Source organism: Hyla sarda, chromosome 5 (assembly GCF_029499605.1).
Source record: "Hyla sarda isolate aHylSar1 chromosome 5, aHylSar1.hap1, whole genome shotgun sequence".
NCBI classification, from domain to species: domain Eukaryota; kingdom Metazoa; phylum Chordata; class Amphibia; order Anura; family Hylidae; genus Hyla; species Hyla sarda.
In genome coordinates, this window is record NC_079193.1 from 229,882,521 (window position 1) to 229,899,646 (window position 17,126).

General features: G+C 39.4%; 1 protein-coding gene across 7 annotated transcripts in view; it reads right to left on the bottom strand.

The window, feature by feature from the left end:
• Nucleotides 1–2,085: 2,085 nt before the first annotated feature.
• The window catches only part of MBOAT1 (membrane bound O-acyltransferase domain containing 1), a 78,539-nt gene continuing 63,498 nt past the window's right edge, over nt 2,086–17,126 (bottom strand). For 5 of the 7 annotated variants that reach the window (XM_056521283.1, XM_056521284.1, XM_056521278.1 and 2 more), the window contains 5 exons: nt 9,378–9,481; nt 6,993–7,057; nt 6,632–6,764; nt 3,917–4,068; nt 2,087–2,409 (listed from right to left, as the gene is read on the bottom strand). In XM_056521283.1, the coding sequence (XP_056377258.1) occupies nt 2,244–2,409; nt 3,917–4,068; nt 6,632–6,764; nt 6,993–7,057; nt 9,378–9,481 (620 nt within the window). In that variant the 3' untranslated portion in view covers nt 2,087–2,243. Of the gene's footprint in view, nt 2,410–3,916; nt 4,069–6,631; nt 6,765–6,992; nt 7,058–9,377; nt 9,482–17,126 lie in introns of all 7 variants that reach the window. The other 2 variants (XM_056521277.1, XM_056521280.1) reach the window with 1 other exon arrangement.

Genomic DNA, 17,126 nt, shown 5'->3' on the forward strand with positions numbered 1-17,126 from the left:
ATGAGGGGTCACGGTGTGACCCCGTTTTAAACACCGGGACCGGGCGTAGGGCGTACAGGTACGCCCTACGTCCTTAAGGGTTTAAGTGTTCTCTTAATTTTTTTGAGCAGTGTATGTACATGCTTAAATCAAAATTTGTGGTATAATCCATTTAATGATTGTTCTATTCTGTGATGCATAATAGTTAATCTAAAATACAATAAAATGAACACGTTTTTCTGATCATGTATTCATAAAAAAGTACACATCTTACAAATTCTGCTTATAGTATATAAATCCTAAACATAGTCCATGAAGTTGGACTTGGGTGAACTCTAAATCAGTTCCTTCAAATTCAAGTAAGCTTTGCTTTGTGCATAATAAAGTTTTCTAATAAATAGACAAAAAGTTAAAGGAGTACTCTGAAGCAAACTTATCTTATCCCATTGTAAAGCCAGCAATAAGTTATATAACAACCTCAATTACCTCCGTTGTCTTACTTCCACGCATCCCCGACTTTTCCAAAATCCGGAAGTACAGGCTGTCTGTCACAATTATGAATTTCGTTCCCGGGCCGCAGCCATTTTGGTAACGAAACGTCACCTTGTTCAGGATCCTCCCCGCTCTATGCCGGCCCCCCTAGCCACGACTCGATCACTCCCACCATTTACATATTCATACAATCTTCGTTTGCACAGCCGTCATTCGCTGGGCTGTGCAAACACCTCACAATGCCCCTAGCCTATCAGCGCGAGCCGGACGCGCCTGCGCACTAATCCTTTCCCGGGACCGGACATGTGATCTCTTTAGGCCAATGATATCCCTGATAGTTACGCTGTTGTAACTACCAGGGATATTCTCAAAAATACTTAGTTAGTTTTACATAGCGGGCAAGCTCCTGCGCCAGACGCACCTGCGCACTGCGCATCCCGGGATCGGTCATCTGTAGTCCAATATGGAATGGAGGGGGAGGGAGACACAGATGATTGGGGTGGGGTTAGGGGCATGGGCGGCATTACTATTGACATTATTAGGGAGGGGAGAGCAGGAGGGAGGAGAGGGGTTGCGGAGAAGGGAGGCACGGAGGGACAGGAACTTGCAGCAAAGCAGCATGGGGGATGACGATTTTTACGTCATCCTCCACACCACCATAACCAGGAAGTGCCATGAAATACCGAGCACCACACCGGGAGAAAGGCTTGACCGATTGGAGTAAAAAGTACATGGCCAGACAGGTACAGCCATGGGGGACATTTGGGGGGTATACATTTTTAAATCAGAGTACTCCTTTAATATTTTCTGATCAGATGCACAAGACACAGCTTTGGAACAGCACAGCCAGGAATGGGATGGAAATGCTGCATTTCTGCAGTCAATGGGGAAAAACAACAAATCTGCAGCATATCTGAAACATACATTAATTTGCTGTGGAATTTCAGCACAGATCTACAACATCATATGGATAAGAATAGCTAAAATCTCATCCACTACTCTGATACTGTAATATGCTGGGGATTTTCTCACCTGCAAATCCCCAAATGAACATATTGGATGTCTTTATGTAGTATGTCATTACCAAAATGTCTCTTCAGCCACTGTTTTGCATTAGGAATGAGTCACATTTTGGGACTCTGTGCCAGTATATCTTAGGATATTGTGAAAAAGGTAGTCCAAGGTATACCGCAGCATGCCCATGTGGTCTGCTATACATAAGCATACGTTTTATTGTTGGAACACAAAAGTGTGGTAGACTATACTTTTGTGCTCTGCAGAAAAAGCATGTATCTGCAAAAAACACATCACTAGTAAAAAAAAATGTTTGGTGAGAATTCAGAAAGCTTCAGAATATGACAGTATTCTGGCAGCAGAGACGCAACCAGAATGTGAATGAACGCATTTTCGGCTGTCATTTTTTTTGCTGATGTAAATACGTGTGTAGAATAAAATAAGACATCAAATTTTACGCTGAGGAAACGTAGCCTAAAAGTTCCACAAGATTCTTTGGAACAGAAAAAGAAAAAAGGTGGTTTTGTTTTTTTTTTGATGATTGAGATAACCTTAAAAGAAGATCTGGAACCTTTGCTGCTGTACTTTAGTAAACCACACAAACAGATTTACTCCAAAATGTTATTCATTGAGAAAATAGACAAGCCAAGTATTAAAAGTTTGCAATATATAACAGTCTTTAAAATAAAAGCAATAGTCAGCTTGGTCCCTATGAACTCTCCCTTTGGTAGGTAGTAGCCATTGCACATGGTTCCGTCTCATCTGGAATGAAATATCACATTCTCGCTTTGTTTTGTTTTAAAATGGTTTGTGGTAGATGAAGCAGTCCTCTTAGGGAAAGTTACTTGATGGTTATTAGATGACTTTATTGATAGGAGAATAATTAGAATAAATACAACAATATGGAAGTAGAAATACAAGGACCTGAAAAACAGAATCATAATTTCACTACTTTAGTAAGATTTTAATAAAAGTTAATTTAAGTTTTAATAAAACATTCATGTGAACTGTATCTTAACCCCTTAACAACCACAGATATAAATGTACGTCCTGGTGCAGCGGTACTTCGGTGCTGATAACAGTCAGGGACCCGTCGGTAATGGCCGACACCGCGATCGCGCAGATGTCCGCCATTAACCCCTCAGATGCCATGATTGATACAGATCACGGCATCTGCGGCAGGGCAGCTATAGTTTTGGCTGATCTAATCGCCCGCAGCACGGCCGTGGGTATCAGACCAGCTAACATGGCGGACGGAGGTCCCCTCACCTGCCTCGCCATCTTCTGCACTGATCTGCCTTCCAGCAGACCAGAGAAGAAGATCGCCGATAATAATGATCAGTGCTATGCCCTACGCATCCCACAACAATATAACCCCAAAGGGTTAAATAGAATCTCTATAATACATGTGTCACATGGAAAGCAGGTGATGTAATATAAGATCCTCCATAGTGATTGGTTTATTAGTGCAACTTTGAGTATGGATAGTTGCCATTGGTGTGACGTTATATGTTAGGAGCACATGGATTGGCTCCAATATATTTAGGTCAAGAGTGGTCAGTTCAATTCTGAGGTCAGGAGAGCATCATATAAAAAGGCTCACATGGCTCTGACATTCATTGCTGTCAGTTGTCTCCTTTATAAAGCCACATTAGTTCCCTTCCTCGCTTCACCAGAGTCTGCTTCACTGGAGCCGGCCATAGTTGTAGATGTGACGCCACAGCGCCGCTCAGCCAATCACTGGCCGCAGCAGTGTCCTACCACGGCCAGTTATTGGCCAGTGGCATTGTCAGTTCCCTCAGCTGTAGACGCTATACTCTGCACCTTAGGGGAAAGCAGAGTTGGGTGTTCTGATACCGGAGCTATAAGGGAGCGGAAAAAGGTGAGTTACAGTGTTTATTATTTTATTAGGTAGCCTGGGGACAATCAATTTTACTGGACAACCCTTTTAACTTATATGGCGGGAGTCAATGAAGATTATTATCCATGGCCATTAGCTTTTCCTTCCCAGTGATTAGGGTCTGGGCACCAATCCACACCAGTGTCCACTCATTAGTTCCCCAGGACAGAGCTACATTTAAATAGAGACTGCAGTTGAAGCACCAGCATAGATCTAGCATGTTTCACCATGTCTCTTACATGTCTCTTACATGTCAATTCCTCCTAGAGAGCAGGCTTATATTTATGTACCACACATATAGCTAGACTTATCCAATAACTACATACATCAGGAAAATGCTTATTACAAAACCAATAAGCTAATAATTTTGTTAATAAACAAAATATTGTGGCTAAACATTACATTTTTACATCTAGTTACAGGGAACTGTTTTTTTATATGGCTACTATTTTCCGAGTTGTAAATCTATACAGTAATTTATAATGTAATACAAGCAAATTATTTTTCAAACCCACAAAAGGGCATACATACTTGTATAACTTAACAGTTGGTTCAGTGGCCAAAAGGAAAAAGGGGGCAACAGTGTAGGAAATTGCCAACTGTGTAACAATCCATGTGATGACGTCATAAACAAATTTTCTACATTTTGAGGAAATAAAGTAATGCCGAAAAATGCTTCTCATCTGTAAATAAAAAAAATACATTATCCATTACAGATACCTAAATTTATCACAGTAAAGTTTAGCATTTAGGGAGAATACAGAGATGTGGTGAAATTGCAAAAAAGTACTCCCCATATGAAGCCATAAATATTCGTTTTACCATATAATACAGTGACAGATCTGTTTTACTACCTTAGGTAAAGATGTAGCCATTGCCAAAGATATCATGCTTGTGCGACATCTTGGCACTGCAGGGTGACATCATCAGTGTTGGCTTCAATCCAAAGCGCTATGCAGATTGCGTGCAACTGGATATTGTACATGATCAGAGATGCATACACATCTTTGGTCATAGTTTCTTTGGCATTCTAAACAACCTGCATTGAGTGCCACCGAAATTATGTAAGTGAAGCAAGAGCTTCTGTCAAAATCTGACAGGATTCCCCTGCTCCAACTGTCAGGGATGCTTTACATTAATAGACTACCCAGGTCAGGCACTCCGCACCTAACCAGGAAAATATGGACCCTGCTATATAGTATGACATCGCTTTTTTGTATAGTGCTGGCTTACTGTTATCTGCTTACTCCAGCGCTAAACATCTTATCCCCTATCAAAAGGATAGGGGGTCCAGCCGCTGGGGACCCCCCCGCGATCTCTCCTGTAGCAACCCGTTTTTCAGGATCGCTCTGTGGCTGATGACAGGCAGTGCAGGTGATGGAGTATCGTGATGTCACGTCTCCGCCCACTTGTGATGTAAAGCCTTGCCCCCGCGGGGGTGAGGCATGATGTCATGAGGGGCGGAGCCGTGACATCACGATACTCCGTCTCCTGCACCGCCCGTCATCAGCCACAGAGCCTTCCTTGCTCTGTGCGGCTGAAAAACGGGGGTGCTTCAGGAGAGATCGCAGGGGTCCCCAGCGGCAGGATCCCAGCAATCTAACATCTTATCCCCTATCCTTTTGATAGGGGATAAGATGTTTAGCCAGAGTACCCCTTTAATGCCACAAAGTTTCCTAAGAAAAAGTAAAAGGAGCACAAGATTGTGGCACATGATCCCCTACACAGAGATAATGTGTAATGTGAAAACATAATCAGTTCACCCCCCCCCCCTTTTATATCTGCTCAGTGTAATTGTACCATCCTCCAGGTACTAACAGGGAAAGTAACAGCCGACTTGCCATGAGATACAAGAAATACAGTATACAACATGTAATGTCTCACAGGAAATATATAATTGAATGTCAAAAGATTTCTGCGATGCAAATGACCGGATGGTCTTTCATGATCAAATTATTAACTATTATCAGACAAACCAGAGGCAATGCAATACCCCACAAGAAACCTTTTCATCTTTCGTATATGATTTATCCAATGACCTTTCAGATTCGGTGTCACCACCTTCACTTAGTCTGTAGCACCTTAATCAAAAAAACGACAACCCCATAACGTCTCCCAACACCCATAAGAAAAAACACAATATAAGAAGAAAAAAACAAGATAGGCTGTACTTTAACATAGATGGAAAGATGAATCAGACCATTCAGGAAGTGCCACAGGGGAAAACACCAGGCATGGACGGTTTGGTTGCGGAGTGGTATAAAGCAAACTACGAGCTGTTAATTCTTAAATTACGGAGTCTTTACTTGGCGGCTATGGACCACAATTGTCTACCAGACTCCTTGAGAGAGTCTTTAATAGTGGTCCTATTACAGTCCTTCAATGATCCCTTGTATTTGTATTTTAAAATTCTTGCCAAAAAGGAGAATAACATTATGCAACTGAGCCAATGATTCAGCAACTTCATGTAAATATTGTTGCCTCCAGGGAGGACATATATCCTGGTTTTGTGGTTAGCTTGGACGTGTATAAAGCATTTTTCTTCTTTGCTCCTGGGTACGACTCTTGTATAATCAGTCTCGAGTTCACATTCCCACTAATCTGGACATCTCAGACCCTTTACCACTTGGAAGAGGCACGAGTCAGGGACACCCACTATCCCCACTCCTGCTTGCCATTGCAGGTGAGCCTTTGTCATTTTTCTCTTTAGCAATATTGAAATAAAAAATGTGTTATATTACACATATATGTTAGCGCTAGCAGTGTACTGCTGTAATTCTTTTGTTTGTACTTCATGCATGATTAAGGGGGCATACCCCAGAAAGGCCGTTGTACCCAGGGTGTAGAGCTATGGATATGAGTGAAGACTGTAGCTCTTCATATCGTGCTCATGAAAACTTGTATGCTATACAATTTGAAATAAGAATGCAATAAGTAAAATGCAAAAAAACAAGATTACTTCAGAATCGTGAGTTACCTTTTGCAAAGTATTTTTATTACTGTCTGTACTAGTTGGCAGAAAAATACCATGTCTATACCCTATCATTGTAAAGTTAAATGAGCTGAAGCAGAGCTTGGTGGAGTTCTTGAATATAAGGGACATTGTTCAGCATTATTGCTAAACTGCAGGAGTGAGCAACTTGTATAATAAGATCATCTCCCTCCACGCTATAGTTGGAAGGATCAATCTAAATCACCTTAAACAAAATATGTGCGTGTTACTGTACTAAAAGTTTTTCTACTTACTCTTCTTGCAGCCCACATTACAGGAATACCAGTAAGAAATGTAAAGTAGTATCCTGGATAAACACCATGCCAAATAGCCGAAAGAAGAAATGTCAAACCTGTACGATATTTTGGAGCTCTGTCATAGCAAACTCTGTAGGGACACACAAAAGTGAGGTCACATTTACCACAAATAATTTACCTTGTGAACCACTTACTGACTTTACTAAATGATTAAATTGTGCAGTAAAGCTGCAGAACATTCAGGTGAATGATTTACAAACCATTTTGTTATCAGATTACTGCTATGAATAAAATTATTTGTATAGAAGACAAACATTCAACATATTTTACAAACTAGATTTAAAGTTTAATAATTTACCTCTTTAACCAAGCACCAGTCTGGATATTCCAATTGTCTATATACATTTTAAAACTTTGAGCCATCTAGAATAATAAGAAATTACAAATACAATATTATTGCCAGTAGCGATTTAAGATTCAATTATGTTCTCAGCATCACACAACTGTGCCTTAAGGCAGACTTATTTTAGGCTGACTTAGTAGGTAAGGACTTTCTTGGTTTTTAATCTATGGCATCTAGTCCACTCTCACCCTTTTCACGCTCCAGTTACCATGTTAAATAAATAAAAGACTGGAATTAGAATACAGCATTCTATAATGCATACCACACAAACAACAGCCTAAATTACTAAAAACTCGACACCGATGTCCACATATATGAACAAATAGCCCAGATTTATCATTCTGTCTTTCAATCTAAGGCATTTAGTTTAGTTTGCTCTTTATTGTTAAAATGTGTGGTACGACCTTGGCTAGAGCCATATAGATGACTAAGGTCTTCAGAAAGAAAGCTTTAGATGCCTTAGTGTCTGGACATCAATACTTCCATTAACCATTCAAACAACTTCCATAGGCCAAGCCATCCCAGCAAGTCAATCTCAAAACTGTAAAGCAAGACACTGAAGGAAATCCCTAAGAACCTCAGCATTTCAGCACAAGACTACAGGTAGCCATTGCCATTACTAAGGTCTCCTGCCTGACTAAAACAAGCAGCACAAAATAGACTTACAGATGTAGCAAATTCTAAATAAACATTTGTGGTGTGCTTTTTTATATGTAGTGCGCTATTCACACACTTATCATGCAGCAACGTGGCACATTAATAATACTGTAGCCAAACATTTATTTGGTGTTTGCTACATCATTACATGGAAGTCTGTTAACCCTATCGAGAAAGAACATCAGGACAAGGCTTACGTTTGCTGATAAACATCTAGGCAAGCACCTTATTTAGCCAGAGTTTCAAAACATGTGTTTTGCAAAAACCTAAGACAGTTTTACCCCAGAAGAATATATCACTAGTAAAGCATAATGGTGGGTCTGTTATCCTTTGTGGCTGCCTCAAAAACCAGTCAGGCTCATATCTGTGATGTGATTGCTTTACTGCACCAAAATGTAGCATAGGATAACATGACACCGTCAAAAGAAAAAAAAACAGCTAAAAGTAAGTTCCTTCAATGGCCAAGTCAAAACATAGATATAAAAGCCATCAAGATAATGTAGTGAGATTTAAAAGGGTTCCTATCTATAACACCTGACTCTAGTGGCTATGGTCCTCTGGTGGTTACTAGGCAACTGGATATCCTGCTCCTCACCCCAGCAATGGCCTCCTCTCTGTTTATTGTTCTTAATTGATCAAGTAATGACTCTTCCATTGTTCTCGATCATCAACGCCAGGTTGCTAGAGCAAGCAGAACTAACAGATTATGTAAAGTCTGGAGGCCTATCTAAAGAAGTCCACTTTCCTGGCCCTTGTTCCTCTTGTTTTTTTTATTTCCTGACTAACCTTGATCTTGGCTTGGCCTGGTTCTTTAATATTGAACCTATTCTTTCAGACTGTTTGTCTGGAACCTTTAGTTCTACTCCTTCCTAGTTCTGCCTACTTCCCTGACCACGCTACTATCTAGTCCTTTGGCTTGTCAAATCCTGACCTTTCTAATTGGCAAATCTTGGCTAGGTTCCTGACTGCACTTCTTCTCCATCTGTGTTACTTGAACTAATCTGTGACTAGCCTGTTATAAGAAACGCAAGCTGAAGGATTCTCTGCTAGAGGGAAAAACACCAGGGGGAATTTATCATTGTAGGTGTGCAGTGAATTTTTTTATTGACAATCTTTTTTGGGCAACAACATGCTCTGTTGCATCAAATTTATTACAATGTTGACAAATTTGACAGGTTATATGAGCATGGTTCTTACTTGAGTAAGCTTGCACAAGCATTTCTCTAATCACTAATGATAAATCCTAGTCCACTGTATTAGCAAAAAAAATAAGCTACAGGTAGAGCTTTCTCAGAAAGTTGCAGATCACTTAAAGGCATAAAAAAAAGTAACAAAACAGGACAGACATGCCTCAAATGTGCCAAAGAGCAAAGAAAAAAATTATCTACCCCCCCCACAGGTATTTAAGTCACAGAAGGGAATAGCATATCTGTGAAAACATTTGTGTTTCAACAATAATCAAATGTATATGTCCACATTTATTATAAATAAAAAATGTAAAAATAAGATTTCTCTACTTTTTTACATACTGTATATCATTATTATACCAAGTTTATGGATTCATCCTCAACAACATCATTTTTTTTTAACTAAAACCAAGATAATACTGTCCACTGTTTACTTCAGATTACAGCCATGAGCATGGACTACTCAGTTAACAATCAATATATCATATTAACTCACCTCTATATTCCATATATTCAGATTACTAATCAAATCCCAACGATAGTTGCCATCTTTATCTATTCCATTAAATCCATATCCTGCCGCATTGTTTACTGCATCAGCTAAGCAAATTAAAAATAATAGAAAAACTATGTTTTAGTACCAGTAAATATCAAGTGTCATAAAATAACTAACGCTAGTAAATTATGTATGAGAAAAACATTTCTTGGAATGCACTGACTTCAGTACTGATGTTTAGGTTAGGTTCACATCTATTAAATACAATGACACTAGCATATGTTGGAATAAAACATTCTATTGTATACCACAGCAGCATAAACAGCATTTAAAGGGAAACTGTCCCCCCGCACTAACCAGCGGTACTGGCTGGACGCTGATCAGTTTGATGCTTACTGTGCCGATATCTTCGTTTTTCCCTATATGCTAATGAAGTGCTAACTCGCACAGGCAGCATTAACTGGCACTCTGACGTCACCGCCGCCGGCCACATCGCCGCCCAGCTGATCAATATTTCTCCCCTCCCTCCGCCTCTCCCTCTTCTCCCCACTCTGTAATGAAGAGGGAGAGGCAGAGGGAGGGGAGGAATATTGATGAGATGGGCGGCGGTGACATCAGAGTCCCAGTTACCCCATCTGTGCCAGTTAGCACTTCATTAAGATATAGGGAGAAACGAAGATATCAGCAGAATGGCCAAGCGGATTCGGGTTAGTGCGAGGGGAGCAAGCTGACAGTTTTCCTTTAAGGGACCAATTAGAAAAAAGGAAGGAAAGAGCGCTCCATAGCATAATACCGCAAGGTAAGAGATCCACAGGTAAAATAGGAAATGCCCTTACCATGAGCGGTTGTGTAAACTCACACACAACAGTGGTCAGAGTGAGTGAGAGACAAGTCCAGTCTGCAGCCTTCCCATCCCAGCGAGACAATGGCAGGATAAGACTTCAAGGTGTGATGTGATTCAATGGCGCTGAGAAGGAGAAGACACGTCAGGTAAGGTGGAGGATGACTTTATTGAAACAATGCTACGCGTTTCACCGCAGGTGCAGCTTCATTAGGCATGGTTAACAAGGAAGGGGGTTGGTCTTTATATACAGGTAGGGGAATTAACCCTTACCTGAACATTTTGGATTACACATATTATACAAAATCAATTAACATAGTCCACCAGCAGCATGCCTGGCAGGAATTTTTACATAATTAAAAAAGGTTTCATATCAAAATACAAAATTTTACATTAAAAGAATCTTTTTTCATACACAATAATGATTTGCATTTTATTAGTAATATATGCAAATGCCTATGCGCAAGGGAGATTGTACTATAATTTAATTTTAATTGTTGGCTTAAATTTTTATCTTTTTTCTTTACCTATATCAATATTTGCTATGAGTTCTTATTTTTGTTTTTACGTGCAAATTATTAGGCACACATATTTGGACAACCAAATATGTGAGTGAAAAACTGTAAACGAATGCACACCGGCATTAGCATTACAACCATCATAGCGATTTAAAAAATATATAACTCCACGTATGTATACGTGTGCAGATGCCCGCAAACGCCTCCGGGCACAGGCACACACATGCACAACCATACACACCTGAAAATCCACATTCACATATATTAAAAAAAGAGAAGAGAAAAACATATATAAAATAAAATAAAAACGCATAGTGTGAACAGGGCACCAGGATATTTATTGCTTTTTCTTTTCAACAAACATTCTCTATGGTCTCATTAAATCCTCGCAGGGATAATGTGTCTAATTTATGGATCCAAAAGGATTCCCGATTAATCAAGCATTTGTAACGATTGGGAAAATTTTCCGAAATTTGTTCCAATATTATCAATCTAATATCAAGGGTGATATTAGTTCTTTAAGATTGATAATATTGGAACAAATTCCGGAAAATTTTCCCAATCGTTACCAACGCTTGATTAATCGGTATCCTTTTGGATATTGACATTTTGGATATTTGGATTTGGATATTGACATAGGTAAAGAAAAAAGATAAAAATTTAAGCCAACAATTAAAATTTAATTATAGTACAATCTCCCTTGCGCATATGCATTTGCATATATTACTAATAAAATGCCCATCATTATTGTGTATGAAAAAAGATTCTTTTAATGTAAAATTTTGTATTTTGATATGAAACCTTTTTTAATTATGTAAAAATTCCTGCCAGGCATGCTGCTGGTGGACTATGCTAAATGATTTTGTATAATATGTGTAATCTAAAATGTTCAGGTAAGGGTTAATTCCCCTACCTGTATATAAAGGCCAACCCCTTCCTTGTTAACCATGCCTGATGAAGCCGCACCTGCGGTGAAACGCGTAGCATTTTTTTAATAAAGTCATCCACCACCTTACCTGATGTGTCTGCTCCTGCTCAGCGCCATTGAATCCAATCACACCTTGAAGTCTTATCCTGCCATTTAAGGGACCAATGTATACCTTTTACTGAGAAATCTAAAGAGCAGTAGACTACACTTTTGAGTTTCATACCTATCTACAACAGTAATCCCAAACTAGTGGCTTGGATTATGACTGTGCACCAAACTAATATACTTGCAGTTGGCTGCTTGGTTATACTACAAGGGTTTTACTATACACTTAGAAGCTGAACTTAGCACCCGTACAAAATCCCTCCAATTTTTGCATTTTTCACACTGAAATCTTAACATATAAAAAAATTTAACTTTAGTAACATAGTAACATAGCTCATAAAGGTTGAAAAAAGACCAGAGTCCGTCAAGTTCAAACTATAACCCTAATGAGTCCCTACTGAGTTGATCCAGAGGAAGGCAAAAAACCTCATACTAGAGGTAAAAATCCCTGGATCAAAGTTCTGTCCCTATAAATCTAGTATCCATAACCTGTAATGTTATTATTCTCCATAAATGCATCCAGACCCATTTTGAACTCTTTTACAGAGTTCACCATGACCACCTCCTCAGGCAGGGAATTCCACAGTCTCACTGCTCTTAGTTATTAGGTCTCCCCTAAGCCTTCTTTTTTCTAAACTAAATAACCCTAATTCTGATCATCTTTCTGGGTACCGTAGTCCTCCCTTTCACCGTATTACTCTGGTTGCCCGTCTTTGAACCCTCTCCAGCTCCACTATATCTTTCTTGTACACTGGTGCCCAGTACTGTACACAGTATTCTATGTTTGGTCTGACGAATGATTTGTACAGCGGTAGAATTATTTACTTGTCGTGGGCATCTATGCCCCTATTGATGCACCCCATGATTTTATTTGCCTTGGCAGCAGCTGCCCGACACTGGTCACTACAGCTAAATTTACTTTTAACTAAGACTCCTAAGTCCTTTTCCATGTCAGTCATCCCAAGTGTTATCCCATTTAATACATAATCCCAGCCCAGATTTTTCCTCCCCATGTGCATTATATTTATCAGTGTTGAACCTCATCTGCCACTTCCCAGCCCAAACCTCCAACGTATCCAGATCCATTTGTAACAGTCCTCTTTAGTGTTTACTGCTTTACAGAGTTTAGTATCATCTGCAAAGATTCCTACTTTACTATTCAACCCCTCTACAAGGTCATTAATGAATATATTAAAGGGGTATTCCAGGCAAAACCTTTTTTTATATATATCAACTGGCTCCGGAAAGTTAAACAGATTTGTAAATTACTTCTATTAAAAAATCTTAATCCTTCCAATAGTTATTAGCTTCTGAAGTTTTCTGTCTAACTGCTCAATGATGATGTCACGTCCCGGGAGTTGTGCATGATGGGAGAATATCCCGATAGGAACTGCACAGCTCCCGGGATGTGAGTCATCAGAGAGCAGTTAGACAGAAAACAACAACTCAACTTCAGAAGCTAATAACTATTGGAAGGATTAAGATTTTTTAATAGAAGTAATTTACAAATCTGTTTAACTTTCCGGAGCCAGTTGATATATAAAATAAAAGTTTTGGCCTGGAATACCCCTTTAAAAAAGACAGGACACAAGACTGACCCCTGTGGTACCCCACTAGTGACAGTCACCCAATCAGAATAAGTACCATTATTAACCACCCTCTGTTTCCTTTCACTAAGACAGTTACTTACCCACTTACACACATTCTCCACCAGCCCAATGCTTCTCATTTCATGCACCAACCTTTAATGTGGCACCGTATCAAATGCTTTGGAAAAATCCAGATATACGATATCCAGCGATTGCCCCAGGTGGAGCTCACCTCCTCATTAAAGCTGATCAGGTTAGTCTGACAGGACCGATCCCTCATAAATCCATGCTGATATGGAGTCATACATTTATTTTTATAAAGATACTCCAAAATAGCATCTCTTAGAAAACCCTCAAACAATTTACATACAATGGAGGTTAAACTAACAGGTCTATAATACCCCAGGTCACCTTTCGTCACCTTTGTAAACAATGTCACCACATGTGCCAGTCCTGGGGAACAGTCCCTGTTACTATAGATTCCCTGAATATAAAAAATAGGGGTCTGTCGATTACATTACTTAATTCCTTTTGAACACGAGGGTGAATGCCATCTGGACCTGGTGATTTGTCTATTTTGATTTTTTGCAGACGGCACCGTACTAGTTCCTGGGTTAGACAGGTGACCTGTACTGGGGAGTTTACCTTATCTCGTTGTATTTCACCTGGCATTTCATTTTCCTCGGTTAATACAGTGGAGAAGAATTTGTTAAATATATATGCGTTTTCCTGATCCCATTTATAATTTCTTCATCATTTTTTAAAAGGGCCTACACTTTCATTTTTGACCTTTTTGCTATTTATATAGTTAAAGAACATTTTGGGGTTAGTTTTACTCTCTTTGGCAATCAGTCTTTCTGTCTCTATTTTTGCAGCTTTTATCAGTTTTTTACATATATTACATCTTTCTCTATAGCTTTTTAATGCTTCTTCACTGCTGTCCTCTTTTAGTAGTTTAAATGCTTTATTTTTGTCCTTTATTGCCGCCTTAACATTTTTATTCATCCATATTGATTTTCTTTTATTTCTGAACATTTTATTTCCATAAAGGTATTTTTAAAAGTCTCCCATTTAGTGTCAGTATTCTTGTTTTTGAGGACATTATCCCCTTTTATATTGTTAAGGGCTTCTCTGAGTTGATCAAACTTTGCCTTCCTAAAGTTCATTGTTTTTGTGGCCCCTCGAGAGATTCCCTTATTGAAGAGCAAGTTATAATGTATTATATTATGATCACTATTTTCTAGGTGTCCTTCTCCTCGCACATTAGTTACTCTGTCAGGTCTGTTGGTTAATATTAAGTCTAGTAGGGCGACCCCTCTGGCCGGGCTCTGCACCATTTGGGACAGATTATTGTCTTTAGCTATAGTCAGAAACCTGTTTCCTTTATGAGATTCACAGGTCTCAGTCTCCCAGTTTATATTAGGATAGTTAAAGTCCCCCATTATTATCACATCATTCTGATTTGCTGCCTTGTTTATTTGCCTCAGTAATTGATCTTCTGCCTCTTCCATTATGTTTGGTGGCTTATAGCAAACCCCTATAAGAATTTTTTTATTTTTATCTCCATATATTTCTACCCATAATGATTCCACATTATCGTTTCCCTCATCTATCCTCCCGCAGTGCGGCCTTCAGACTGGACTTTACATAAAGACAAACTCCTCCCCCTTTCCGTTTTGTCCAATCGTTCCTGAATAGACTATGACCCTGTATGTTGACCGCCCAGTCACAGCTATCGTCCAACCAAGTCTCTGTTATACTCACTATGTCATAATCCTCCTCAGACATTTTCAACTCCAGTTCGTCAGTTTTATTGGACAGACTTCTGGCATTAGTCAACATGCAATTCAATGGTGCATGTTTTTATTCTATGAAGCCTATCCCTATTAACTATTCTAACCCCTCCCTCCACTCCACCCCCAGGTACATTAATAAGTCCCCCCTTCTCTATCTACACTATCTTCCCCCTCTATGTTGTAGGTTCCCTCCCCCCCCCAGTCCCTAGTTTAAACACTCCTCCACCCTTCTAGCCATCTTCTTCCCAAGCACAGCTGCACCCTCCCCATTGAGGAGCAGCCCATCCCTATGGTAGAGCCGGTAACCCAGTTCTCCATGAACCCAAATCCCTCCTTCCTACACCAGCTTCTGAGCCACTTGTTTACCTCCCTAATCTCCCGCTGCCTCTCTGGTGTGGCTCGTGGTAAAGGTAATATTTCGGGAAATATTACCTTGGAGGTCCTTGCCTTAAGCTTGCGCCCCAAGTCCCTGAAATCATTTTTAAAGACACTCCACCTACCTCTTACTTTGTCATTGGTGCCAATATGTACCCTGACCCAGCAACCTGTCAACCTAATACGCGATGTGCCGAACTCGAGCACCAGGAAGACAACACACTGTTCAGTGATCCCGGTCTTTGTGACAGATCGTCCTGTCTGTCCCCCTAATAATTGAGTCCCCCACTATTTTGATCAAATTGGTATGAAGTTATCAATGTGTTCAACATTTATAGGTCATTCCTTTAACCCCTTAAGAACACAGCCCATTTTGACCATAAGGACGTAGCCGTTTTTTGCTAATCTGACCTCTGTCACTTTATGCATTAATAACTCTGGGATGCTTTCACTTATGAATTTGATTCCAAGAATGTTTTTTCGTGACATATTCTACTTTATGTTAGTGGTAAATTTTCTTCAATACTTGCATCATTTGTTGGTGAAAATTTCCAAAAAAGAAACTTTGAAGCCCTCTGCTTGTAAGGAAAGTGGACATGCCAAATAAATTATTGTCTAGTTTGTGTCTTCATCATAAAGTTGACATGTTTTTACTTTTTGAAGACATTAGAGGGCTTCAAAGTTTAGTAGCAATTCTCCAATTTTTCACGAAAATTTCAAAATCTGAATTTTTCAGGGACCAGTTCAGTTTCAAAGGGAATTTGAGGGTCTTTATGTTAGAAATATCACAAATGGACCCCATTATGAAAATTGCACCCCTCAAAGTATTCAAAATGACATTTAAAAAGTTTATTAACCCTTTGGCTGGAATTCCACTGAGGATTTTCTAGCAAAAAAGCAGCAAAAAACGCCCATTTTGCGGCACATCGTTTTTTCAGCGAAAACAACTCCACGTCCAGATGTTAGCTGCAAGTCAATAGTAAACTGCAAAATGCCGTATCCACTTGGCATTTTTCAGTTTGGCTTTTTTTTATCCTTTTGGCATTTTTCAGCTATTTTGGGCTCAGAGGCTGGTTTTCCACAACGCCCTACAAAACCTAGTTTGGCATTTTTTGCACAGAAATCGTGGCGTTTTCCTCCCATGGAAGTCTATGGAAGTGGAAAAATGTCAAGTAAAACCCCATGTTGGTTTTAACTTTGGTGTTTTTGCCAGCGGTTTTTATTCTTTTTTGGACTTTAGCGATCCAAAAAAGGGATGGACATACCTTTTTTATTAAAATATTGTAGGGTACCATTAAAAAATTATAATATTTAACGAAATGTATCTTTTTTATAACTACATTTTTATAAATTTTTTAACAGGGATCAATTTATGTGTGCGGGCAGGGCACTAAAAATGTAGCCGACAATAATGAAAAATGTAGTTTGTGTGTGTTCACTTTTTCTTTTATATTTTTTAGGTAGTACTACTACTCCCAGCATGGAACATACTGTTCCATGATGGGAGTAGTAGTACCTGTACTAAATTGACACATCCTGCTGCAGAGAGCGGTGATTGGCCAGATGGTTCCAGCCAATCACAACTCTGTGTGGGAAA